General features: G+C 54.8%; 2 protein-coding genes across 5 annotated transcripts in view; one reads left to right on the top strand and one right to left on the bottom strand.

The window, feature by feature from the left end:
* The window catches only part of BRD7 (bromodomain containing 7), a 50,112-nt gene extending 46,260 nt beyond the window's left edge, over positions 1-3,852 (top strand). Inside the window, exons 14-18 of one of the 4 annotated variants that reach the window (XM_052655838.1) lie at positions 1,483-1,597; positions 1,891-2,034; positions 2,393-2,536; positions 2,850-2,914; positions 3,801-3,852. In XM_052655838.1, coding sequence (XP_052511798.1) covers positions 1,483-1,597; positions 1,891-2,034; positions 2,393-2,536; positions 2,850-2,905 — 459 coding nt within the window. In that variant the 3' untranslated portion in view covers positions 2,906-2,914; positions 3,801-3,852. Of the gene's footprint in view, positions 1-1,482; positions 1,598-1,890; positions 2,035-2,392; positions 2,537-2,849; positions 3,107-3,800 lie in introns of those variants that run through there. The other 3 variants (XM_052655840.1, XM_052655837.1, XM_052655839.1) reach the window with 3 other exon arrangements.
* A 2,301-nt stretch (positions 3,853-6,153) lies between these two features.
* ADCY7 (adenylate cyclase 7) overlaps positions 6,154-25,466 on the bottom strand; it is a 51,029-nt gene continuing 31,716 nt past the window's right edge. The window contains exons 8-26 of the mRNA XM_052655902.1: positions 23,113-23,240; positions 21,651-21,809; positions 21,296-21,428; positions 17,942-18,133; positions 17,549-17,583; positions 16,959-17,042; positions 16,678-16,750; positions 15,230-15,327; positions 14,232-14,316; positions 13,738-13,863; positions 12,820-12,918; positions 11,714-11,907; positions 10,768-10,858; positions 10,260-10,415; positions 9,415-9,561; positions 8,509-8,613; positions 8,023-8,137; positions 7,028-7,152; positions 6,154-6,845 (exon numbers count right to left, since the gene is read on the bottom strand). Coding sequence (XP_052511862.1) covers positions 6,699-6,845; positions 7,028-7,152; positions 8,023-8,137; positions 8,509-8,613; positions 9,415-9,561; positions 10,260-10,415; positions 10,768-10,858; positions 11,714-11,907; positions 12,820-12,918; positions 13,738-13,863; positions 14,232-14,316; positions 15,230-15,327; positions 16,678-16,750; positions 16,959-17,042; positions 17,549-17,583; positions 17,942-18,133; positions 21,296-21,428; positions 21,651-21,809; positions 23,113-23,240 — 2,292 coding nt within the window. The 3' untranslated portion in view covers positions 6,154-6,698. The remainder of the gene's footprint in view (positions 6,846-7,027; positions 7,153-8,022; positions 8,138-8,508; positions 8,614-9,414; positions 9,562-10,259; positions 10,416-10,767; positions 10,859-11,713; positions 11,908-12,819; positions 12,919-13,737; positions 13,864-14,231; positions 14,317-15,229; positions 15,328-16,677; positions 16,751-16,958; positions 17,043-17,548; positions 17,584-17,941; positions 18,134-21,295; positions 21,429-21,650; positions 21,810-23,112; positions 23,241-25,466) is intronic.

Below are 25,466 nucleotides of genomic sequence, written 5' to 3'. Positions count from 1 at the left end.
GTGGAGGATCAGATGACAAGTTGTATGTGCAGTGCTAAGAAGCTGAGATTTTTCTCCTCAGAGACTGCTGTGATTCGATGCAGAGGAGAATGGGGTGCTGGAGGGAGCGGACCAGTGAAAAGCTATGGGACTTCAGCTAGTTGTCTTTTGCTTAGATAACAATGTAATGGAAGAGAATGAAGATGTACAATAAAGAAAAATACAGTAGAACTAAAATTGATAGGGCCTGATGCACAAGGTAGATACTAGCATTGTTAGCTTACGTCAGATGTACAGGAAAAGGAGCAACCTTCATCAGGGAAAGAAATATCTGGTTTCAGGGCTGGTGAGCATGGTTTGGGACATCACTGGAGGTGTGTTGATCTAGAGGTCATTAGTGTCATGGCAGAATTATTGTAGGTATTAAATGAATGAGACTGTCCAGGCAGAACACATAAGGAAAAGGCCAAAAAACCTTGGAAAGACCAATGGTTAAGATAGGAAGAGCATGGCAGAGTCGTGCAGGAAAGAGTCCGGCAGTGTCGGATGCCACACGAAGCCCTCTAGCTCATGTCATTTGTAACCTAAATCAGAGTAATTTCAGTAAAACGGTGGGGACAAGATAAAGATGCCGTGAGTTACGTGACCTAGAGAGTTGTAAGCCTTTTGACAGGAAAGAAAACTTGAAGATGGGAGATCAAGTAGAGATAGATGCAAATGTACATGGTACTTAAAAAGTCATGTCATTTTCCAAGAAAGATTAGCCAGGCAAAGTCATGTACGTGGTGAACAGGTAAGAATGAAGGAAAGCTGGAGACTGGGAAGGAAAGCTGGATGAGAAGTGTTTTGAGTTGAGTTGTGAGGGCCCAGCTGAGGTGACAGACCCAAGTATGTACTGATAGGGTTTTCTCCACCACACTTAGCCCATGCGTCTGAGCTCAGAGTGCAATACCAGAGTATAAATGGAACCATTAACTTTGGGTTACTCATTGTCACAGTTGATCATTTCCTAAAAACCAGTGTTAGGGTTATGGAAATTCTGAGTCTTGAGATTCCAAAAATAAAACGACCCATTTTAGGATTTTGTTTCTCCCATGCAATACTAACAGCCTGACTTTGAGGCCCACAGGAGAACCCAGGAAGTATCTCACGTTCAAATTCTACCATAAGGGAGTGCCAGTGTTTGGACTAAAACATTGCCTGTGAGCCTCAGAAACTGCAGCACCACCACAGTCACCAAAAGGGCAGTGACAAGGCTTTTATCCTTAGAGCGGCGATGAAGCAAATAACACAGTGTTTAAAACACGCCATTCCATTACCAAGAAGTGTGAACTTAGGGACACGTCCGCCAGGATTTAGGAATGGCATTTTAAAGGTTTTTATGGCATCAGAATTATCACTGTAAATAAGTGAAATAACTTGGCTTATAAACACAAGCCATCTTACTAACTTCTCATTCTAGCATTGTCAGGGCTTAGCAAGCTCCGATAACTTTTTTTTAAGCAGGTTACAGAAGTTGAACTAACAGGGCCTTTGGACTCCAATCATCAAGACAAGTTTACAGCGCTGAAAGCAGTCACAAACTTTGGAGCTCCGGTTGAAGTGTTTGACTCCGAAGGTGAGTGTCTCCAGAGGACTTGAAGGAAACACTTCCTGACACAGGCAGGCAAGATGTAATGTCAAAGGAGCACAGGTTAGCATAGCCATTCACTACGGGAACATGGTGACTGGCCAAGCTCAGTGAATAGTGAAGCGTGTCTGTGGTGTTGATTTCATTTAGGGGGGATTCCTCCTTTGAGGAGAGACGACTAACCAATAAATGGCAAAACCCCAGAGCACAGTATTCAGTTTGTTGCACAGGATCAGATACAAGATGTCCGTGATGTCTTTAATAAGTTATTTTTCTCACAGAAGCTGAAGTGTTCCAGAGGAAACTTGATGAGACCACCAAACTGCTCAGAGAGCTCCAGGAAGCCCAGAATGAGCGTCTGAGCACCAGACCCCCTCCCAACATGATCTGTCTCTTGGGTCCATCGTACAGAGAAATGCATCTCGGTATGTGGTACCTCTTAGAATCTGAGCCACCAGGGCAGCCCAGGAATACTAGAGTGGGTAGTCTGTCCCTTTTCCAGGGGATCTTCCCAACCCAGGAATGGAACCGGGCTCTGCTGCATTGCAGGCAGGTTCTTTACCATCTAAGCTACCAGGGAAGCCCCTGGTTAGAGAAGCAAGCCACTTAAAGGGAGCATTGCTTGAGTAGTGATACCACTATAAAGTCTTAACACTGAAGAGAAACACCATGGACAGTTCATTTTCTGTATTCATGTTTATTGGGCTTTTTTTTCAGTTATCTAAAGGAATCACATTTCAGTACCTTGAACTCTCTTTCTGTTGCTGTTTTTTTTTTCCCTAGCTGAACAAGTGACCAACAACCTTAAAGAACTTGCACAGCAAGTAACTCCAGGTGATATTGTAAGCACATATGGAGTCCGAAAAGCGATGGGGATTTCCGTCCCCTCCCCAGTCATTGGAAACAACCTTGTGGATTTAACAGCAGGTGCGTGCCCTGTGTCTCTGGAGAATGGAGGGCGAGGGAACATCAGTCTTCTCCCTCCAGCAACATCTGCAAGGTGTTGTCTCTGATGCTAACGTGTGAACTGGGCGAGTTTTCTTTCCATCTTGTCTAAGGAATAAAGACCTCACACGCTTGCGGGAAAAAAAAAACTATAGTGATACACCTGCCTAGTCTTGAACCTTGAACATAGTGAAGAAGGGCTGTCAACAGTTACTCTGTTTTACTGTCACATCCCCTTTTTAATTAAAAGGAAAAAAGGTGCTAAATAAAGGGTGTGTTTTTTTTTTTCTTTCAGATTTTGAAGAACCTAAAAAGACTGATGTTACTGAGTGTGAACCTGATGGGATTTGAATCTATCTGGTATTTGATTATATATTATGTATATATTTTTTTCATTAACTTGGAAATGCTTTTCAGAAGATATTAAATATTTGTAAATTGTGTTTTTAATTAAACTTTGGAACAGTTGATTTTAATGTTCCAGAGGTTGAACTTCTATTAGGTAATAAAGCTGAACCTGGACTATGAGCTATATTGTACATATCACCTTTTCCTGGGGCTGAATCTGAGGATGAAGTATTAGAGAAGAGCTTGGAGAATAAAACAGCCTTTTTCCTGACCATCCATTAAAAAGTTGCCCAAATCATTGAAATCCCTCATTTTCCCATATTTGCCTTTCTTCTCATTAAGGAAATTATAACCAAATGGTTCCTGACTTAGCAGATTTCACTTCGAGGATTTATTCAAAAAGAGGCCTTGTGAGAAAGGAATGATTCGGACCTATTGGAATACTGAGCAGAAAGTGGATGGGAGTGGACCTGGGCAGAGTTCTTGCAGAGGAGTGATAGTGCTGCTTCCTTATGTTTCACAGGCAGGACCATGACTGAGAAACCCTTCTTTAAAATTACCATCCAGTGAGATTCCCATTGTTATACCATGAAAACAAATTCAACTTTAGAATTTACTAGCATGTCCCCCATATATGTGTTGAGGACGATGTCCTTATGTGGAAGGAGCAGGGCTTCCCACCACGAAAGCAAAACGAAATAAAAATATGTTAGGAGTTTCATAGCACTAACTTGTCTGGTGTTCCTTTTTGGTTTATTTTTGCCATTTGTAGAGGGGTTTTCCCAGTATAATAAAAGGACAAGCCAAATAGGATACAAACTAAATTGTCCATGAATATGAAAAGGAAATCACCAAGCTTAAAGGAAAGTTGATGTTTCTATTTACTGTTTTTCAACAGGTCGCCTATGATTCTGCCATGCCCCCTAAACTGATACTCATCTACTTTTATCTGAAAGGCAAAGGTGAAGTTCCTGAGCAGTTTAATTATTTAAGTAGGAAATCATACGTGGTCCTTCCTCTTCTATGACCAGGCGCTAGACTGTGACCTAATTCAGGGAACAAATTAGGTTTAAGACCCTACTCAGACTGTATGGAGTCCTTCTGTAAAACATCCAAGCTGGAAGCTATTTTATTATTTTCTTGACTTTGAAAACATTTAACAAGTAGGGTGAAGGAAAATTGAATCTCTCAAGAGAGTTAAGATGACCTAATCTTTCAAAAACATACTTGAAAACATATGCCAGAAGAATTAAAGAATCCATTCAAATATGTATTTATCAATATTTATCAAGTCTTTTTAGAGTTTGTCTCTCAAATATAATTCAGGTAGCAACCAGCTCTTAAAACTTTCAATCTATTTAGCTAAGTAGTTCCCAAAGACCAAGAAAACATTTAAATTCAAAACACTCCAGAACAGGTTTTCCAGATTGCTGCTTTAATCTGTGAAAAGCTAGACAAAAGAGAAACACTGGTACTCTATAAAAATGAAATATAACATTTTGAAACAAATGTTACAGATCTATAAATATTCAGTGTGTCGAATAACCCCTAGTTGTTTCATGTACTTTCTCAAAGCCTATTTTTATACATATACACAATGTATACAGTGGTTAGTGATCTTTTCTGTTTAGGAAATTTTCTTAAGGAAACCAGAAAACTTCACTAGCATCAGTGAGGCCACCTTAGTAGAGATATGAAGCATGTCCCTGACCCATAGAGAAGGTCAGTGTTATGAAAAATACTTGTCTTGTCAAAGCAAAATGACACCTGTGAACAAATGACTTGGTAATTGGAAAATGAATTTATAACAAGTAACTAAGTGATTTTTATGGTCAGTTATACACTATGATCTGAATGTCAGAAATTCAAAACTTAATATTATTCTTCTCTGAGCACAGTGAAAAAAAAAATACATAAATGGTAACCAATTATTTTTTAAACTCCCAATTGGGATTTCTTTGCTGGAGGCAAACAGTAATTTGTATTTTGCAAAAGTAGAAGCATGTCCACCTCAGAGAGGCCCAGCATACTGATGTGTGTCTACACTGGATCAGTGACAGAACCTTCGTGATTTCCCAGGAAAGCCCAGTCACTCCTGATTTTAAGGGTATAGATTTCAGCGTAGTACTTAGATGAAGAACTGGTGTGTGAAAAAAGCAATCTAAGTAAGGTTTATTTCCCTTACCAGTGTTTTCACCGTGAAATTCCTTTAGGACAGCAAGTTCTTGTGATTTATTCCCACCTGTTCCAGTGATGCATCAGAGCTGCCACTAGCCCACCCAACCCCAGGACTCAGCACTGGCCAACAGCAGGTTCAGCTCCAGTCCCCTCCCTGCCGTGGCTCACTCCACCGCCCCCGTCCCAGGCAAATTCGGCTGCTTAGTCACCTGTCTGCAAGGTGGTGTCATCTTTTAAAGCCTCACGTATGCAAGACTTTCTGTATAATTTCAGGGGAGTTCATTGATGACTTGTGGCTAGAATTCCTGCTATATAGTCAAGTTCAGCTGTATTAGAAACCCTGGTGAGACTCTGGTTATGACGCAGTGAAGGCAGTTTGGAAAAGGGAATGGGCAGTTTGGTCTTTCCTCATGTTAAAACACGGATTGACTTCTTTTGATTCTTCTGGAGCTGAAGTGCTATAAGACACCACACCTCAAAAACCTGGCTTTTTCACTTGCCTGGATTCAGTCAGCTCAGAACATCCAAGCACTTGTTTGTGAGAGGCCTGGCTTCCAAGATCCGGGAACCTCTGCACATGCTGATGCTGAGTAGGTCCTCTTCAGAGCTAGCTGTGAGGACTGAAGGGGGGAACTGCAGCCTGTCAGCTTCTCTCACACAGAGGCCACTCCTTTCCAGTATAAAGCTAAGACAGACTGCAAGGTTGCCAGGGGCGCTTGGAAATGCATGAGGAGTCAAGGAAGGGCTGAGAACTTACACCTTTTCTAAGGCTTTTCACTTATTAAACCTAATCTCAATTCTGGCTTCAAAGTTGTCTGATTCAAGCCAAGGCTCTGCCACTTGCTGCCTTCCTGTGGTGAGCCACGCTCCTCAGAGCTCCATCCCATGGCTGAGCTGACCCTGTGAGCTCACACAGGACAGTGGTCCCACTTGCATGTCCATGGTTACCAAGGAAGAGGCTACACTGGAGGGAAGAGAATTTATCCAGCATCTCAGAAGCCATTTAGAGGGTGACACCTCAATTAATAATGTATCCATTTTTAAACAGACACATGCCAAAGAGGATAAGAAGTAAGTGTCCACTGTGGGGCTTTCTCCCTATTGTTTGAACCCATTTGTAGATGTAAAACAATCTTTCAACTCCATTTACCAGAATGCCTGTATGAGATGTGTGCGCTCTTGTAGCTGGTGTGCTGGGGAGAAAGGAGTTCCCACCCATCCTGGACGAGAAAAGACACGTTCCACGTGTGCAGGTCACAGGCCTTGGGGGGTGGGGCAGGCAGGTCTCCAGGTCATGCTCCAAGGTCTCCTCCACAGCACCTTGGGGATGAGTGCATGGCTCACAAATGAGCTGTTCCCTGCTGGGCTGGAGGCCGCCCTGCAGACTCGGACAGCACAGAGCTTCTGGCTGCCTGTGTGTAAGGCCGGGTGATTGCCCCAAGCTGACACGTCCCCTAGTGCAAGTCCAAGGAGGCCACACACACACAGCCACCTGCTCAGGTGGTGATGACCAATCCCTTGGACTGCTTTTGTGCCTGGTGTGGGGCTGGGCCTTCCGCCTGGCTTGCTTCAGAGAAGGAAATGGGTTTCCAGCATGTCTGGCACCTACCAAAAGCCCTCAGTTCAGCCCCAGGCCTTGGAACTTAGCGGTATCTGTACAGACAAAGTAAGTCCTCAGTTCACCTTTGCCTTTGACATTAATTAGCCCGCGGCACTCACAGGAATACCCTAGTCCCTGGAGGATGGTACATGTCTCTTCAGTAACCTGAAAAGGAAGGAAGCATAAGTCCTCAGAAGAGAGAAACCTGCTGTGGCGGGGACGAAGAGAAATTGGCCGACAGGGTCTGGTTTCCCTCCAGAATTTGGTGGCTAGAATCCCCTGGCAGACTTGACAGCCCAGGCTCCCTCACCTCCACTGGGCACAGGTTTCCCCAGGTGAGCTTTTACCTGGATTTTTCCAAGTTCTCCAGTGCTCTCCATTCGACTGGCAACATTGACCGTGTTTCCCCAGATGTCGTACTGAGGTTTTCGTGCCCCAATCACTCCAGCAATCACAGGCCCATGGTTTATGCCTAAAGGTATTTGCAGTTGGCATCATAGAGACAGCCTCCAGCTATAGGGCTACAGAATCCACCCAGCTACCACGGAAAGGATTGGCAAAACCATGAAAATGAAGGTAGGGACCATGCTTCCTGCACCTGGGACAGGAGATGGCACTTGAGATGTGAGGGGAGGGCTCCCTAGGCAGTTCCCTTTCAGACTTGACTGGATGTGGCGCCTGAGTCCAGTGTTAACACTTCCTTTATCTGCTCTGTGTGTGTGAGTCACTCAGTCGTGTCTGACTCTTTGTGACTCCATGGACTGTAGCCCGCCAAGCTCCTCTGTCCAAGGGATTCTCCAGGCAAGAATACTGGGGTGGGTTGCCATTTTCTTCTCTAAGGGATTTTCCCGACCCAGGGATCAAACCCGGGTCTCCTGCATTGCAGGCAGATGCTTTACTCTACCTGTGTCTGCTAATCACCTCAAACTGAATGGGTTTTGGGGACTGACCGTATTAGTTTCGGTGACTACTTAGGTTAATAATTTCGATTTGTTTTCAGGATATTTAAGGTCACCTGTTTACAACTGGGGATTCCCCATGGTAATATATATTCCTGGTTACTTAAAACCTTCAAAGAAAAGTAGTATGCAAGGAAAGGATAATTTCCCAATCACTTGGTTGTAAGATCAGAGGGATTTCTAAAGTTTTTCGAAACAGATGGCAACATACACCCCACTGAGAGTGGGGTTGCCAGGAGGCAGGGATGGCAACATTACACCCAGCTAAGAGTGGGGCTGCCAGGAGGCAGGGATGGCAACATACACCCCACTGAGAGTGGGGCTGCCAGGGCTCCACAGTCCTGCCCTGAGCCACAGCCCACCCCACCTTCCCAGGGCCTCACCAACTCGGAGGCGAAAGGAGTTGAAGGAGTGCCGATTGATGCCGTCCAGCTTGCTCATCAGGGCGGTGCTGAACTCCACCATGATGCCGATATGGGCATGCTGCCGCTCCAGGTCCTGCGGGATAGAGCGCTGTACGTGGGGCCGTGGGCAGTGTTGCTCCGCCTCCCTGCCTCCAGAGCACCCTGACCCGGGGAGCACCGTGTGCCAGCCAGGGCATGAAAGCCACGGGGGGCCACTGCTGGGCAGAGCTGTACCGACCAAGCCTCCTCCACAGGGTGTCCAGGACCCGAGCACCCCCTTAGACTCCCCTCCTGGCAAGGGGCCCCCTGTCCCAACTCCTCCAGCAAATCGTCCCTCAGGCTGAGGCATGAGCTCATTTGCCGCACCCTCAAAGGAGGGAGTGTGGAGAGGACAGTGTTGGCCTGGGGCTGTGCCCACTCTCCCCTCTGGGGCTGCGGCGCGAGGCCAGCAGGTAGGCTGAGTACCTGATTCTCAGGCCCTGAGGGGATGCTGAGCCCTGCAGCGGCCATGTACGTGCTGCCGATGGTCTTGATCTTCTCCACACCACTGAACTTCGGCTTTAACAGCAGCTGCAGACAAAGGGAAGCAGGGCCATACAAGAGGGCTGCAGCCTGGGCCTGTCCCCGGTCCTGAGAAGGGGGTAGGGTCCTCTCCCACCACCACTTCTGAACGCAAACATTTCTCCCGCTGGGCCTTTGCCCTCTGAGTTCACACCTCCATACAGGTGGGCACAGCCTCTGCGTTCTCTCCCTGCTCCTTTCTTCCCTGACATTCCTTGTCTTTTCCATTCTCATCTGGTCTCACTTCTGTGTGCTTAGTTGCTCAGTCGTGTCCGACTCTCTGCGGCCCCACAGACTGTAGCCCGCCAGGCTCCTCTGTCCCTGGGGATTCTCCAGGCAAGAATATGGGAGTGGGTTGCCCTGTCCTCCAGGGGATCTTCCCAACCCAGGGATCGAACCCAGGTCTCCCGCATTGCAGGCAGATTCTTTACTGTCTGAGCCACCAGGGAAGCCCAGTCTAATTCCTACTAAGATGCAAACACCCCACTACTCAACAGAGTCTACACAGGCATTCGGATTATTTGCAGCTAAGACTTAAGCCCAAACTGAGTGACTAACTCTGCAACAGACTGCCAGCACAGGCTAAGCAAGAAATCAAACAACTCTACAACCTAAATCTAAGCAAGCTGCTGCCAATCACAGAGAAGATAACACATTATATGCTGAAGAGACAGAAAAGGCAAATGTGTGTGTTCTTTTCATAATTTGTGTGATGTGTGCTCCCCCCAAGGGAGCCGCAGTGCACGTGTAAGCTGGGCCTGGGGTGCCCCGGGCCCGCCCCGCTCTCTCCAGGCTGTGTGGAGGCCCTACCTCATCAAAGTCGGCGATGATCTCATTGAGCAGGCGCAGGCACTCCAGCCCTTCCTTGTTGACGTCGCACTCTGTGTAGAAGACTTTAAAGTCCGGCACCGATGCAAACATGACACACACGCAGTCGTAGGACTGATGGTACCAGTCCTGGATTGGGGCGGGGGAGACACAGGACCCCATGGCCACCCAGCCTCCTGGGAGCAGGGCGGCGAGCAGACTGGGGCCAATTCCTCCTCACGGGAGCAGGTGTTGGTGGGGGTGGGAGGGGGACAGGAGGGGCTGAGCAGTGGTTCTCCACCTGACTACATGAGATTCAACTGGGGATCATTACAGAACAGGAGGTTCTAAATCAGTTTGTTGAGGACGGTGGGACTCAGGTTGGTTTGGGGCTCCTTTAGGTCCCCTGTGTCTGCACAGCTGGGCTTGAGAACCCCCGGGTATAGATGGTAACAGTCAGGAGGCCTGGGTTCTCTGCTCGCTGGGCCTGAGTTCCCATAGACAGGAAACTCTGCTGTACAGAACTGGTAGAAATGCGTGTTTTCATCAGCAGATGGTCCGGATTACAAATACCTGGACATGCGCTCCTTGCAACAATTCTGCCAGTCAAGTACTATCAGCCCCACTTTACAGATGTGAAAATCAAGGCCCAGGGCGGTGAGACCTGAATGCAGGCCTCTTGATTCCGAGGCCTGTTTTCTTACAGCTCATGGCACACACAGTCTCCTGGGAGCATCGGTGAGGCCAAGTGCCATGGGGACCAAGTGCAGAAAGCAGCCTCCCTCCAGGAACCACACCTGTGCCTTGGGGCTCCCTGCCCAGAGTGACTAGTCCCTTCTTGTCCCCACCTCGTTTAACTTGTCACCGATGAAGTGGGCGGCCACGTGTGCGGGCAGGACATTCTCTAGAAGAAGGCGGTTCACGTTCTCCATGGTTTCAAACTCCTCATGTTCCTTCTTGAACTTCTTCTTCCACAGACAGTCCAGGCGGCAGTAATAGTCAATCTGTGGACAGGGGGATATCTGAGTCCTGGCTGCAGTGAGCGAGGGCAGAGGGCAGAGCACACTCGTAACCCCAGGGGCCACGGAGCCTCCCTGTGCCTCTGGCTGACATCGCCAACTCAAGGGCCGCCCTGCAGTGGCCTTGAAACCCCTGTCAGCCGAGACTTACAATCCTCAAGTGACCCACACGATTAAATGTCACTCAAGTCCTGACGAGAAGTAAGGACACTCAGGACCCCTGACCCCGGGAGCAGAACATCCTGAAAAGACTGCATCTTGTGTGCAGCTCCAAGTCCGAGGCCGCCCCCACCCGACCCCCAGCCTCTCTCCAAGCAGAGGGCCTCCCGGGCTGCACCTGTCTGGAGAGCATGATGAGCGTGGTGTAGAACAAGACCAGGTAGAAACTGATCATCGTCTTCAGATGCCATGAACAGGATGAGGAGCTGCTGGACACGAGGAGGAAAGGCAGGCGTCACCACCACTTCCCCCGGAAGCCCCCCCAAAAGGCGGGCCCAGACCCAGTGCTAGCCCCTGGGAAAGTGAGCCAGATGGAAGGGTGCTGCCGTCAGGGCTCGCGTGCGCAAGGCTGGCAAACAAGATGCTTCAGGTTGTAAAGTAAAGAGGGAGGTGGAGACTGACAGGGAGGTGACATCAGAGCTGACACCTGGTCACAGGGAAGGGCCATGGCAAAGTCAAGGAAAGCACTGTAGGCAGGTGGGGGGGGCAGCCAAAGGCAGCCCACGCTCCTCAAGGTGAGCAGGGCTTGCAGAAGGAGTCGAAGGTGCAAGCCAGGCCCATGGGAACAGGCCTTGTTCTGGGTCCCCCGGTTTCTGCCTTTTAGCTCAAGGCAGCCAGGTCTCTCTCCTTGGCCCACCTGAGCCCCCAGCCCCAGAAGCAGGCACACACCAGCCCCTCCATGTGTCTGGGAACAGACCAGAGACGACCACTCTCTGCAGAACTCTGAGACCCAGGACACAGCTCAGAGCCGGGTGCTGGGCTAAGGGCTGCAGCCTCCACCTCCCACCCCAGACTGGCCTAGAGACAGGAGACCAGGTGGCCTCTGGGCACCGGGGGCACACCCCCTGCCGATGAGTCACATTCAGTCCTAAGCGCTGCAGACCCAGGGCCATGGCTTCCCCTTCTGTAAAGTGGGAACCACGACACCTGCCAGTCCAGCCCACAGGCTGTCTGCTCCACAGGGGACTGTGGCTGCAAAAGCACCCGAGTTTGAAACGGCACTGAGACAAAGCCAAGGGCACTGCAGCGGACACAGTCAGGACGGGCAGTGGGCGGGGCCTCACCTGAGGGTGCCATTGGTCCCGGTGAGGTTGCCCATGCTGTGGCCACAGCAGTCCCACTGCCAGCTCGGGGAGACGTTGAAGAGGGCCAGGTAGGCCACCAAGGCCATGGTCAACAGCACGACCTTCAGCTCCAGGCTCATCCGCAGGAAGACAGAGCAAGCGATGAAGGCCAGGATGCAGCTGCAGGTGGAGTCCTGGGGAGACAGGGCTTCTGGTCAGCCCCTACCTCCCGTCTCCAGGTGGCACCTCCCGGACCAGAGGTCGCCGAAAGGAGGGCCACCTTTAGCCACAGGGGACTCCATGAAGAGCCAGTGTGTCTTCAGCATTACTCTCCTGCCTCCCTTAACAAGCAGCAGGCAATGGAGCCTAAAACTTTCTGTAATATGTTGTTTTTAGCATAAGTTTACTTCCACTTACAGCCAATGAACTCATTTAAAAGAAAAAAAAAATGCAGTAAATGAAAATGCCGGTGCCATGTGGCCGTGACAAGGTCTTGAGTTCTGCCGTGAGCTGGTCCCTCCCAAACTGCATCTCCGCCCACATCGGTCTCCTGCTCAAGATCCTGCTGTGGCTCCCCAGCGACCGCAGCATAGAGACCGAGCTCCTCACCCTGGCCCTTGTGCTCTGCCCAGAGCTGGATCTAACCCACCTCTGGCTCCATCTCCCAACCCTCCCCCACCTCCTCCCTGTGACACAACCACCTGAAACCTACTGTGCCCACCACCTGCCTCGGCTGTTTCTCTCCGTCCCACCTCCTATCTCCCTGTCGACCCATGACCTTTCTGCCCTTCAGAGACCAGCTCAAATCCCCCACTGCCCCCCTCAAGTCCCACCGCCCTCATTCTGTCCAGGAGAACACTCCCAGCCCTGGCTCCACTGCCTCTGAGGCAAACCTGTCCCCCTCCCCACGCCACATCCCCATTCACGAAGAGAGATCATGACGGACATGGTGGGGGACAACCTTCTCGCCCTGGATGCAGGCGCCAGCACCCACCCTGCACTCTCACCTCTCCTGGGAGAGCCCATGGGCTCCGGAACTTAGCACTCTCTGAGCGTGCAGGGAAAATCCGAGTGAGGGCACGGGGCACGCGGAGGGACACACTCACCGGGAGGAGGTAGCACGGGCTCATCTCACAGCCGCCCACAGCCCTCAGGCCTGTCTCATTCCCAACAGGCAGCCCCCAGTCCCGGAAGGGCATCAGCGGCTATGGACAAGACAAGGGCCCTGTGAGAGGTGGTTTGGGGACGACCCAGGGTCTGCTCAGGCCAAGGAGGGCTGGGGGCAGAGGGCAGGGCCCGGGCTCCGTGGCACAGTGAGCATCTCCTGCCAGGCGCAGCTCTAAGCCCAGCCCAGAGGCACGGCACCCCGACCTCATCCCACCGCGGCCACAGCTCCACTGCAGCGGACGGCATGTGGATCCTGCCCCAGGGCCCCTGGGGCTGACTCGGGGAGAAGCTGGGAGCAGCGTTTTCAGTGAGTCCCCTTCTCCCCGGGTGATGCTGAGGGAGGCGGTCACAGAGTCCCAAGTGCAGCGGACACGGAGGTCGGGAGGAGATGCCGACTCTAGATGTGGGAGCAGGCAGGACCAGCCAGGACAAGTGCTGTCTGAGCACGAAGCATGTGAGCCCAGCCCACAAAGTGGGACCCACGTGCCCCCAAGCACGTGCCCAGGGCAGCTCGACCCCAATGAGGAGACAAGTCTCAGAGAGGCTGAAACAGGGCCTCCTCAGGGGCTGGAGAAAGACTGGCACGTCAAGGACACAGGGGTGGCCGGGTGAGCGCTCTGGGGGCCTCGAGTCCTTGTGTGACCAATGTAGGCTGAGGACCTTGGAGCCACCACGGGGGCTGCCACAGGCCCGGCCCACCAGGCTGTGGATTATGGCCACATCACATGCTGCTTTATGCAACAGGATTATGGGATTCTAGAACCTAGAGGTTCCCAGGGTTGAAGACTGGCTTCCTCCTCCCCAAAGTGTGCTCAGCCTGAGGGGTCCTGGCCAGGCCCACCAGCCCCGGCACCCACCAAGTTGATGACAGCGATGACGAACAAGCTGCCGATGGTCAGGATGGCCAGGGACACCCGCAGCAGGGGCTGCGTCTCCACGCTCTCGGTGATGGCTCGGAGCTTCCCCCGGGCCGGGCAGCACCTCTGTGGAATCACAGTGTCATCACAGAGCACCCGCAGCACCCAGGAGGGCCCACAGCCCAAGGGCCCAGCAGAGTGAGAGCTTCCAAGAGCTCCGAGCGGGGATCAGGGGTGCTGTGCCTGTGTCCAGCCCAGAGCTCAGGACACATGTGGTAAGCAGACAGAAGGGACATGCCCACCCTTGCGGCTGGGACAGCCATGGCCGCTTGGGGACCACTAGCACCTAGGAAAGAGGATCCTGGGAGGAGCCTCCAGGGCACTCAGCACTGTCCTCCAGGAAGGGGGGCAGAGCTCGTGGGGAGGGGCTGGGGCCACCACCACCCTGCCACCTGCTGGGGCCCGGCCAGCACTGTCAGGGGCTTCCTGCTCACCAAGAACTCATAGGCGAAGCACAAGGCTAGTACCAGCCCGAGCACGCAGGCCACCAGCCCAAAGGACACACCCAGAGTCTTCGCCCTGGAGAAGGAAAAACCTAAGTTTGAGAGGACCTTCTGCCCAGGGCATGTTCCCCACCCCCAGCACCTCAGCCAAAGGGGGACTCTGCACACTGTGGTCCGGCTGCTCCACGAACAACACACAAGCCCAGGATCAACATCACGCCACACTCCACCCCCCGCCCCCCGCCATTTCTGGGCCCAGTACACAAGAAATAAGTGATTACACAGCCCTTACACTCCTGTCCAGCAAGCACACAAGCACATCTAAACATGTTCCTTATTTCATCTTTCTTAAGCACATCCTGAACCTCTGGCCTAAGCACACTTCCAGAGGCCACCAAGGAGCTGATCCTACTCCCTCCCATGACCTCAGCCCCCTGTCCCTGTCCACCCCCTCCTCTACCTCCCCCTCATTAATAGAGACCCCACCTCTACCCCAGAGCCTCAATTTCCCACACCTAAGAGGGAGATGGTGGCAGTTACGGTTTTAGGAGTTGGCCCTTCTACAACTCCAAACACCTAGGGCAACTGAAATGCCTCCAGGGCCACACAGATAACCGGTGACTGTGGTGGTGGGAGGCATCTGGGAGTGGGGAGGCCTACAGCACGAGAGAGCAAGCACCTTCAATTAAAACGAAAAACTGCCATGGCTGATTCATGTCAATGTATGGCAAAAACCACCACCAAATTGTAAAGTAATTAGCCTCCAATTAAAATAAATAATAATTTTTTTAAAAAAAAATTAAAAACTGAACATTGGCAACTCCAGGTATGGAGACCACTGCACCCAGGCTGGTTTCTGCAGCTCGAAGGTCTAAAGTGACTAGAGTTACTCACAGCCAGTCCCTTCTCCCAGGCTGGGATCTGCGGGTCCCCAGCCCTCCTCGCCTGACCCTGGTGGGCCTGACCATCCGGCCCAGCCCCCGACTGACCTGGACAACAGCAAGATGTGGATGAGCAGGATGCAGACGAAGACGAAGCTGGCACAAGCGAAGTAGTAGCGGACCCGGGGGATGGGCGCCAGGCGGTACTGGGGGCAACAGAGACTGTGAGGGGCGGTCGGGCAGCCGAGGCCCCACCCACAGAGCCACTTGCCCTGACCCCTTCCCAGCTCCACCCTGGCTCTGGTTAATCATCTTTTTAAAAAAACACCCTTACCCCATCTCCTTGACTTCACCATGACGCTGTTACGTCATCATGAACAAGCCATTCTCATTTGTTTTGGTTTTGCAAATTCTCTTTTATATTCAGAGGCAACCCCTTCCCCTCCCCAGCCCGGCTCGGGTCTCCATCTTTATTTCCCAGGTCCCTGAAAATCCCGTAGCCCAACTGAGCTTCGGGGTTACTGTGATGGGGGCTACCAGTGGGTCTGTTGTCATCCCAAACTGAGCAGTACAACCAGGCCTGAGCCCTGAGCCTGGGGTGGGGGGCCCTGTGCTGCCTGCCCTTCCACACCAGGCAGATCTCTGCCCGCGGGGCTCCCACCACCGGTGAGCAAACCAAGGCTCAGGGAGCGGGCAGCCCGTCTGGGTCTCCCAGCAGCAGGAGGCCACCAGACAGCTCTTCTGATGACCGCACCTGCCTTCGGGCCCCAAGCTCCTCACGCAGGGAGACCCCTGGAGGCTGAAACGGGTGCTATGGGCTGGGCCACCCTCTCAGGCCACACCCGATGCCAAGACGCTCTAAAGGTCAGAGTCTGTGAAAAGGGTACTAGCACCCATCTCGGCCAGCAGGTGAGAGTGAAATGACCACGTGTGGGCCTTGGACGCTGTCAGAACCCATAGGCCTTCAATAAATAAGTGAATGGGGACTTCCCTGGTGGTCCAGTGGCTAAGACTCTGTTCTCCCAATGCAGGGGTCCGGGGTTCAATCCTTGGTCAGGGAACTAGATCCCACTTGCCACAGCTAAAGATCATGCATGCCTCAACAAAAAACTGAAGATGCTTCATTCCACAGCTAAGAACGGCACAGCCAAATTAAAAACAAAAATGGTCACTAGCGGGACACAGAATGGTTTTACGGCAGCCATATAGGGGGACCAGTTGGGCCCCATTAGACCAATACTAAGTTTGGGGCTTTTCCCTAAAAAGGTCAACACTGTCAACCACTGTGTGCCCTGGAGCCATCAGCTGAGGTCTGGCATATAGGGAGCAAAGCCTCCCAAACCCCAGTAGGCGAACCACTCCCGGGCATGGCAGGCAGAGCGGTGAGCCAAGAGAGACCCCAACAGGCTGGATGGACTCCCAACCCCACCCTGGTGGCAGCTGGAATGATTCCCCAGCACCCTCCCCGAGCAGACCTTCCGAGGGTGTTGGCTGCCCCTGTCCCCCGCCCCCAGACCTCAGAGCCCACCTTCCTAGGGCTGCTCAGAGGTCCTCACCTCTCGCTCGAAGCCCTTCTCCAGGAAGATGGACCCAAAGGTGGAGAAGTCATCAGACTTGGAGCAGCAGGGTCTGTGGGGCGGAGATGCAGCAGGAAGAGGTGAAACCTGGAGGAGTCGGGGCGGGGTGACAGGGGCCACCCTCAGAGGAGAGGGGGTGGGGCGGAGCACAGGGCCCGCCCTCAGGTGGCCGCCCCGGGGACACAGCCCCTGGGCACAAGGCACAAGGCACAAGGAAGATGGCCCCTGCTTGAGGGAGGCAGAGGTCTCAAGAGCCTCACCTGGTAGAGCTGAGCCCCTCGATGGCTGACAACATCTCATCGTCGTATGAGTCGTCCTCTGACCGCCCCTTGGGGGACGCGCTTCTGGAATCAGACACCCACAGCAGCATCAGCCTGGGGACCTAACCACTCACCCAGAGGCAGGGGTGTAGATGAGATGACTCACTCCAAGTGGGGTTCCCAGGTGCCCGCAGGAGGTCCCAGAGCCTCATGCAGGATGGAGGAGGGTCGGGCCGGACCCACTAAGGCCCAGAGAGGGCAAGTGAAGGCCCAGCATCACACAGCATCACCCAGCAGCAGCCCAGCAAGAAGCAGAGGGCCGATCCCGGCCCAAAGTCTGTTCCACTAAACCCCAGGTATCCCTCACACCCACCCCAACAACCCCACCACAGGGTGAGTATACAGCAGGCACTCAATCACTGTGAAGTTCTGGTTCCTAGAAACACTTTGACCCTAACCGAGGCAAAATCCACAGTCAAGGCTGAGCCTTGTGGAGCTGCCATTCAGGACAGAGGCCAGTCAGGGCAGACTGCCTGGAGGAGGTGACTGGGGCAGGACTTGGCCAGGAAAGCAGGGGACAGGGCACAAACCTGTCAGGGGTCCGGTGGCGCCGCAGGGGAACGGCCTGGAAGGGAAAGGAGGAGAAGCTTATTCTCGAGGCCATGAGCCTGGTGCAGGTCTTGGGACTGGGTCTATCATCTTGGGTACCCTCGGATGCATGGACCGTCCAGGCTGCAGGCACCTGGGACTGAAGCTGAACTTGGTCTGGGGAACCAGGAGTCCAGAGACATCCCCAGCCCCCTGGAGCATTCTCCAAATGCTCTCATTTCCCCAAGGGCCCCAGGAGGCAGGGAGGCAGAGCAGAGCCCAGAACCATCCTGCACGTGCAGAGCGAGGCTCAAGACGGAAGGACCCCTTAGCATCTGCCCCCCCCGCCCTTTCACAGGGCCCCGGCTCCCAGCTCCCTGGGAGGAGGGTCCTACCTTGGGCCTCCGCCCGTGGGACACAAGGGTCTCGCTGCTGCTCACGCTCTCGCGTTGGTTGAGGTGCGCGAAGGGGCGAGCCGCCCCCCAGGACTCCAAGTAGCGCGTCATTCGCACGGACGCCCGCATCTTCAGGGTCGCATCCCCCTTGTTCTTGGAGTTGTGCTGGCTGGGCTGAGGCGGCTGCTGGCTCTGAGAGCAGACACAGACACAGCCTGTCCCACCCCTCCCTTCTCAGCCCAGGAAGGGGCCCCCACCCACACCCTGCTCCCCAAGAAAGGGGATGTTGCCCAGAGCGCTGGTCCATCTGGAGAAAAGGGAAAATGAACAAACTGCTGGGGCTGCAGCCCCTCGGGGATTGATGGAAGCCCAGTGCACTCACCAGCTAGGCTCCAAGGAGGCCCCAGCTCACAGGGACCTCTCCCCGACCCATTCAGAACTGTGCACAGCCCCTCAGACCCACCTCTGCCTCCCCAGGGCAACAAGTGGGTTAAAGTCCAAAGCCCAAAGGCCCCGCTTGGCCCATGAAAGTCCATCGGCCCCTCCCAATGGAGGTACCTCAGGCAGATGGCACCCAGGGAAGCCACAGGCATCCTGCCTGGCCCACCCTCATGTGGTTGGCACATGTCCCCTGGCAGCAGCGGGAGGAAGGGGAGTGCTGGCCAGCAGCCCGGAGCATCGGCCAACCCAGAGCTGAACCCACATCCCCATGGGGCAGCACTCCAGGGAGTTCCATTCGTACAGCCCTCAGACTACGGCATGGGTCCACCATCCGCCACACGCCCTCTGTACCCATGCCAGGGATGTGGTGGCTCATCCAGGCCCCGAGCAAGGGACCCACCTTCCCCCACCTGGAACAACAACCTGCCTGGGACCATCCGAAAGGTCACCAGGGACAAGCCTGAGCCATCTTGAGTCCTCCCCCCACCAACGCTCCTGCCCTCCAGGAGTCCCAGTCTGCAGGGGTTCCCACAAACACCCACATGGACTGGCACCTACAGCCACAAACGCTTGTCAAGCCACAAGCAGCAACTTTCCTGGAAGCTTCTTGCCTCCTTCTGGGATAGAAACATTCTTAACCCCTGAGCCACATCTGTCTGCCCAGTCAGAGGAAATAGCACGGGGTTCTGTCCTTGTGAGGAAAGTCCCAGGGTCCGGAAAGCGAGCATCGCCCTGCAGTGAGTGACCTGCCCTGGAAGTCAGATGGGTGGGGAGCGGTCACATTTCTCTGCCTCCCCCTTCACTGTCAGTAGCCCTGCCTATTCGGCACTCAGCTCTTCAAGTTTAAGGTCACTAGCACTTTCTCTCTTAGGGCAGGGAAGCCAGACACTGTCCCTAAAAGTTCAATGTATACCGAAGATCCATCAGTTCTGAGTAAAAATGCACCTGTTCACAAGGGCCCAGGGAGAGCTCACAGGCCCCCCTTCCAGCAACCTCTGGACACTCATCCGTGGGGGGGACCTCACACACATAAGCCCACAGAAGCCAGAGCTGGGAACCAGCCTCCCGTTCATGACCGGTGATGAGCCCGAGCATCCGTGTGGTGTGCGCTACAGTCACGAGAAGAGATGAGGGTGGTCTCTGCGCACAGAAGGGAAGGTCTCCGAGCTACACTGCAAGGTTCGCACTGGAGGTGGGAGGAGGGGGCGCTATTCGGAGGGCAAAATTCTTCCGTCTACTTAACCACATAGACACCTCTGGAAGGAACACACTCACCACACTGGCCCCCTCTAGAGGGGACATGCCAGCTCTAGACAGGGATGCGTGGAAAACTGTCTACAACATGCCCCTCATGCTTTCTGAATTTTTGACTACATGAATGAATAAAATTAAACAAAAATGGGGGAAGGTAGGGTTGCCAGGTAAATTACAGGAAGCCCAGTTAACCCTGTATGAGACACTCATACTAAAACCTCCTTCGTTCATCTGGAACGCGACTCAGACTGGTCGTCCGTTGTTGTACCTGCTGACCCGGCAGCCCTGAGGGGTGGGTTTTGGGGCCATGCCTACCACCGCCTTGGGCTCAAGGGCTCTGCTTCATTCATTCACCAGCTGTCTGGGCCCCAGCGCCATGTCAAGCGCTGTTCGAGGACCCCGGGCTGCAGCCCAGAGAAGACGGACCCCAGACCAAGCCTGCCCACGTGGAGCTCACACTGACAATAAACAGTAAAAAGGATAAACAGGAGCACTTGGGACAAAGGGAAGAGGGCTCTGGGCGGAGAGAGCATCAGTGACCTGGCTCCTGCCATGGAAAGAGCCTGGCGTGGAGGGACTGGAGGCTGGCACAGGGCGGGGGAGGAAGTGCGGGCGCTCCGAGTGGGCGGGGCCCGGTGGGTGGGCGGGGGCCGTGGGAGTGGGCGGGGTCAGGAAGTGGGCGGGGCCCAGAGCCTCAGGGTGAGGGGCCGGGTGAGGGGCCGGGTGAGGGGCCGGGTGAGGGGCCGGGTGAGGGGCCGGGTGAGGGGCCGGGTGAGGGGCCGGGAGCAGCCCCAGGGTACCCAGGCGGGGTTCCCCCGGACGCTAACTCAGAGTTGCTGGCCCACCGAGGGTGCCCTCGGAACGTCGGCAGGATGAAGCCGAGGGAGGTGAGGAGAAGTTCAGAGACTGGCCCTCAGCCCCCCTGGAGACTGGCAGCCGGGTCAGCCCTGAGGACAGCCAAGGCCAGAGTGAGAGGGAGCCGAGAGAGCCGGCCCGGCCGACATTCTTGAGCAAGCCCCAAGGATGACTCACCGAGGGCGGCCAGACGAGCGGGCCTCCCGCGGGCGGGAAAGAATGGCCCTTGCCGGCGCGGGTGGGCTGGGGCAGGACCCGGGCCGGGCGCCTGGAAGGAGCCCCACAGCCCCACACCCTGCCCCGCCACGGGGCCCAGAGAGAAAGAGGGGCCCACAGAGAACACAGAGGCGCCAGCGGGGCAGGCGGACACGGCAGGTCAGACACACGGAGACTCCTGCCTAGCGGCCCCTTGGCCGACCCCTGCTTCCCCTGACTCCCATCCAAGGCGTGTTTTTAAAATGTGCCTTGAAAATCTGGAAGATTAGTGACAACCTCGTGGAAAACAAACTAATAGTGACTAAAATGTCACCAGAGTTCGTTCAAGAACGTTGACAACGCACCCAGCTCACAGTGAAGGCTTCAATCAGACTGGCTTTTTCTCCTCCTGAGGTAGGCACTGCTGCCATTCCCATTTCACAGAAAAGAACATTGAGGCCCAGAGAAGATGTCACCTGGGGCCTAAAACATACCTGGTGACGGGATGCTCACTCTTCCCACCTCTCTCTCTGCGGGCACCATTCCCCAGGTGCAGACCCCCGCTCCTACATGGTACCCACCCCACCCTGCCGCAGCCGAGCCTCGTACCCGGGGGTCGATGACCAGGTAGGTGTGGATGTTCATCTCTTTGAGGTAAGGGTCCCGCTGCTGCCCGTGCCCGTCCTCCACCTCATACGCCTTGTCCAGGTGCTTAAGCGTCGCCTCTGTGATATGCACCCGGCTGGGGGAGACCAGAGTCACACAGCAGCAGGGCCCCCAGAGAGGGTGGGGGACCCACCCGGGGTGCACAGCAGGGCCGAGCAGACCGGAGCCCAGGTGAGCGCCACCCCCCCCCACTTCGGGGTCACTGACTCCCTCTCTGAGCCCATGCTGACCCCCCACCATGGCAGCCCACAGTCAGCCCCGTGATCTCTGACCCGCCCGCCGACCAGCTGAGCCTTACCCAGGGACTCCGGCCGCCTCCATCCTGTTGGCCAGGGACACGTCGTGGGACCAAACGTCATACTGCCACTTGCGCAGCCCGATGACACCACACAGCACGTTCCCCGAGTGGATGCCCACGCGCATGTTGATGTCCACGCCTGTGGCCTCACGCACCTGCCTGGGGCAGAGGCCAGCCACCCCACCTCAGCCAGGGCTCCTGAGAGGCCCTAAACCCTAGGACAGGCTCAAGGTCCCTGTACAGGGTGTGAGGAGCATGTGGGGACAGGGCAGGCCCAGCTCCCAGGAGAGAAGTTTCTCAGCCTGAAGGGCTGCCTCCTTGAAAGGGGATGAGACCCCCATCCCCAGGAGTGTGCAAATGGATGTGGTCACCCCCAAGTTCAAAGGCTACTAAAAAGAGGAAGAATTCCAATTGTCAGCGGTCACCATGGCTCGTGGGGAAGGCCTTAAGAGTCTGTCACTGGGTGCTCCCCTGCCCGGCAGCCCCAGCTGGGGTCTGCAGAAGGATCCAAGCACCACCCAAACCCAGCAGAAACAAAGAACATGGGGACAGCCTTGGGGGGCCTTATACATCCCCACCTCTGGGAAACGGGAGCACTGAGGGTTGCAGCAGCACTCAGTACAAGGAGCCCCCACTTAGGCTTCCCTGGGGCACGAGGCACCCTCAACATGAACAGGGCTCTCTGGGGTCCCTCTGACAAGTGGGAGAGGGTCCAGGAAGCAGCCAGTGCCGTGTGCCCACCAACGGGCTGGAGACGGACCAAGCCTGCTGGGGTCGGAGCCAGAGGGAGCAGAGGGCCCCGCACAACACCCACATTCTCCAGGGAGGGAAGTGACCCCCGAGAGTGCAGCGCCAACCTGTGATCACTCAGGCGGTGATGCAGAGCCAGACTGTGACCTGGACCCCTGACTCCCGGGCGGTGATTTGTTTGGTGAGATTTCAGGAGGAAGACAAGCTGGAGCTGGGTTTGCACAGGAGCTGTGCACTTGCCAGGCAGCCCAGCCGCCCCCTGCGCTATCCTTGAACACTGGCTGGGGTGGCCAGGCCTGCCTGGTGTGGGACGCTGGGGGTCTCCCTGCAGCTGAGGGCTAGTTCCCCAACTCCCAGCATCTTCACAAGGGGAGCAGGAAGCAGATGGAGGCCTGGAATCAGACCCTGTGTTGGCCAGGTCCCCTGCCACTGCAAAGGCTCAGTGTCCAAAGAAACAGAGTCCCCCACCCATCCTCATGACGACCCTGAGCTCTGAGTTCCGGAGGCTCCCTGCTACTCGGAGTCCCAGTGGGGCCCAGAGGGAGGGATGAAACACACTGCTGAGTGGTCCAGGTGAGCCTTCTGCACCCTTGCAGCCTCAGTTTCTCATCTGGAAAGTGGGGACAATGTGTTCCTCACCATGCCTTGGGGAGCAGGAAGGGCCTGTTGTGGGGACAAGCCTCCGGGCCCTGGACCTGCCCGTGTTACCTACTTGATGGCCTCACACATGTCCAGCCCCATCTTCACACAGTTGCGGGCGTGGTTGGGCAGGGACACAGGCAAGCCGGACACGCAGTAGTAGCAGTCACCCAGGATCTTAATCCGCATGCACTCGTTGGCCTGCAAGTCAAGGGAGAGGCCTTGTCCACCGATGGCCCACGGGCCAGGGAGCAGGCCTGTCAGCCACCTCCCCACACTCTCCAGAGTCAGCCAGGCTCTTTTCCGGCCAGAGGCTTTTACCCCCGGGGCACCAAACACCAGCAGCTGCTTCTGGGCCTGGCAAAAGGACTGGGGACACAGGAGCTCTGTAGGAGGAACCCTAAGCAGGTGTCCAGGATGAAATCAAGTGTTAGGAAGGGCAGCCACCTGAGTGCCTCTAGGGAGCCACTACCTGTGGTTTCATTCACCCATGCACTGTTTGAGGTTCTACTGAGTCCCCTGCCCTGCCCCAGACACTGGGACACAGCAGTGAGCAAAACAGAAAATAACCCTGCAGCCAGGGGCAGGGCTGGACACTAAACTAGATAAATAAAACCGATAGACACCCCTGATGATAAGTGCTATGGAGAAAAAAATGAGGAATGAGAAGGAAGTGGAGGCTTCCACGAGGCCAGAGCAGGCCTCCCAGTGAAAGTAATTTCGAGAAAAGTCCTAAAGGAGCAAGTCCTAAAGTCCTAAAGGAGGGAGCAAGCCCTGTAGAGAGCTGGAGGAGGAGCATCCCGGGCAGAGGGAAGCAGACTGTGCAAAGGCCCTGAGGCCATGAAGCTGTTGGAGACACAGCACAGCAGTCTGTGTGGATGAAGTGGAGGGGGTGAGAACAGAGAGGCAACAGGAGCCATGAGCTCCAGGGTCAGTAGGTGTCAAAGGTAACCAAGGAGACAGCTAAGCTGCCAGGGACACAGGGTTTGGGGAGTGGGCAGACAGCAGAGAGTAAAGATGGGCGTGGGGAGAGAAGGTGGAATCATGGAGGAGAATGCTCTTGGAGGGGAAGGGGAGGCCAGGAAGGCTGTCTGAGGTCCCATCTGAAGTGGTGCTACAGCCACTTGACCCTCATAAGCCCTGAGCAAAGGGGGCCACACACACCAAGGCCTGGGGGTGGGGGTTGGGAGAACAGGAAGGAGGAGCTGCCTCCTGGGCTGCATGCTCCACACTGCACCCCAACGGCATGCTTTATTTGCAGAGACCCCACCAGGAAGCCCTGCCCTGGCTCCCTCCTGCAGGGTCCCAAAGAGCTGGTTCCTGGAACCAGGACACACTTTGTCTGCAGACCCAGTGTCCACTCCCTGGCATGCCCCCAAGGGGTACCCTGGAGGTACCCTCCCTTGGGGTACCCTACCTGCCAGGCCTTTGTGAGCAGTCCCTTTCCTAAGCCTGCCCTCCAAGGACTCCTCTACATGTGTTTCCCCCTTGCTTCCCGCTGGGCTGCCCCGTCTGGCACGTGCTGAGCTCTGCATGGCCTAAGTAGCTGGGTGAGGACACCACTTTCCTAGAAAGCAGAAGCTTGTCGAGGGCCGGGACACCCAGGCACTGGCTCAGGGAGCCGCCGCTCTTATCTCCTCCAAGGCCAGGTGCAGGATCCCAGTCTGGATCCAACTCCACTGTCAGGAGGCCACAATCCCCCGGCTGCTCCTCCCACAGCCTCTGACACTTAGCACTGGAGGAGCTGGGTCAGTGTGCTGGGGGCGGAAGTGGCTGAGTCCAGAGGCAACGCAGAAACCCCTGAGAGCAGGCCTTGCCTCTAGCCAGGAGGTTACTGTTCTGGGATCTGGTGGCTGAGGGGACAAAAGGCTGGAGCCAGCCCTGCCTGCTGCATCTGCCCAGGGACTGGACACTCTGGCCTGAAGACTGGCCCCTGCCACGGCCTCCCTCTTCTCATCTGTACAGTGGGGCTCCCTCATGAGCCTGCCACAGAGGGCAGGCTGTGCCCAAGAAGGCAAGGGCAAGGCCTTGGCTTTCTGGCTGGTAAAGAGCCAGCTATGGCCTCCAGCCTCTGAGAAACCCCACCTGCTGGTTCAGGGAAAATCATGAAGGAAGGAAGCTCCTGAAGAAAGGCTCCCAGCTAGAGAGGCCCTCAGAGTCATTCATTCATTCAACAGGACCCAGGTAAACAGTTCTCCAGAGCACCCCTGGCCAGTGGTGTCCAACTGTAGCTTGATTACCTCCTGTGATGGGAAGCTCATCCCCCAAGATGGCACCTACTGCCCACTCCTGGTTAGGCAATCTCTACCAAGAATGAGCAGTTCTTCCTAGTGTGGGTCCAGAACTTGCCTCCCATCAAACTCTAAACCACTGATTCTCTGCCCATGGAGTCACCCAGGAGGCTCTTAAAAACTCCCAAGGGTGTGG

Source organism: Budorcas taxicolor, chromosome 18 (genome assembly GCF_023091745.1).
Source record: "Budorcas taxicolor isolate Tak-1 chromosome 18, Takin1.1, whole genome shotgun sequence".
In the NCBI taxonomy this organism is placed as follows: Eukaryota; Metazoa; Chordata; class Mammalia; order Artiodactyla; family Bovidae; genus Budorcas; species Budorcas taxicolor.
Note: the sequence above shows the minus strand (reverse complement) of the source record. Positions and strands in the feature narration are given on the sequence as shown.